A 1,177-nucleotide genomic window follows, 5' to 3' on the forward strand; every position below is an offset into this window, starting at 1 on the left:
CTGCCCATGCCACAGCCGACAGCCCTGTCCCTGTCTCCCCAGAGCTCCTCAGCCCTACCTTGACGGTGAGGAAGGCAATGTTGGTAAATTCCTTCACGAAGCCTCCGATCTGGTTCTCTCCTCCTTCAGTGTAGAGCCAGGGCCGGCGAGCCACCTGCACCTGGGACCAGCAGCAGCGCCCTCAGTGCCCTGGCTGCACGAGGAAAAAAAACCTGCCCACGCTCTCGCCACAGCCAGCCCTGGTGCGCAGCTGAATGCACAGCCTGGAGCTGGTGACCGGCCTGGCCCAGGCCCTGCCCGTTTACCTTCTGGCACAGGGACTCCACAAACCATTCATCCCCGAGGAAGTTGCAGGCCATGTCAACGTCCCCGTTGTACACTAGGATCCGGTATTTCTGCAGAGCAGAAGGAGGGTGAGCATTTTGCAGGGCAGCAGCCGCGGCCAGGCAGGAGGAGGGTTTGGCAGAGCCGGTCCCAGGGCCCGGTGGGCTACCCCTGCACACACCGTGGCTCCAAGCAGCTTCAGGTACTGGTCATTCATCTGCATGTACAGGCGCTTGTAGCTGCGGTTCACCTCGAAGCTGCGGAGGAAGCATCAGCATCATGTGGCTGTTCATGCTCACAGCGGTCACTCCCTGCCTGGAGCTTGCTCACCTGCACACCTGCCACTCCGGGGCGTCAGGGCAGATGTGAAGAGCCTTCCTCACCTCTGGGGAGTTCAGATACACACTGAGGGCTGTGGAGTTGGTGCAAGGTGGGTCCATCCGGACCTTTCGGGCTACCGGCATCCGGAACAGGTTCTGGGAGAGAGTTGGGAGAGTCCCTGCCACAGCAGCACCTGGCGCTGCCCCACAAGAGCAGCCACTCTTCTTTGCTCCCTCCTGCCCACAGGCAGCACCACTGGCTGGGCAGAGGATGCTTGCAGCCTAGTGGCACGGGTGCTCAGGCTCACCTGCCGCCAGGAGAACCTCATTGGCATCCGGATGAAGGAGTTGCCCAGATCATGTGTGATGAGATAGTCACCCTCGTACCTGCAGCCGGAACAAGCATGGGGATAGGCTGAAAGCTCTGGAGGACGAACGGCTCAGGGCCCTCGTTGGGAGAGTCCTTGGCAGCAGCCAGACACGATCCACCTGTCCCAGAGGGACTCTCTGCCCAGCCCACCGTATCCCTCTCC

General features: G+C 61.5%; 1 protein-coding gene across 1 annotated transcript in view; it reads right to left on the reverse strand.

Annotated features, from left to right (window-relative positions):
• CTSA (cathepsin A) overlaps positions 1 to 1,177 on the reverse strand; it is a gene marked incomplete at its 5' end in the record, with an annotated part of 2,932 nt that overhangs the window by 211 nt on the left and 1,544 nt on the right. Inside the window, 5 exons of the mRNA XM_009696191.1 lie at positions 59 to 160; positions 306 to 395; positions 506 to 581; positions 655 to 800; positions 953 to 1,031. Coding sequence (XP_009694493.1) covers positions 59 to 160; positions 306 to 395; positions 506 to 581; positions 655 to 800; positions 953 to 1,031 — 493 coding nt within the window. The remainder of the gene's footprint in view (positions 1 to 58; positions 161 to 305; positions 396 to 505; positions 582 to 654; positions 801 to 952; positions 1,032 to 1,177) is intronic.

This window comes from Cariama cristata, unplaced genomic scaffold (assembly GCF_000690535.1).
Source record: "Cariama cristata isolate BGI_N322 unplaced genomic scaffold, ASM69053v1 scaffold28662, whole genome shotgun sequence".
In the NCBI taxonomy this organism is placed as follows: domain Eukaryota; kingdom Metazoa; phylum Chordata; class Aves; order Cariamiformes; family Cariamidae; genus Cariama; species Cariama cristata.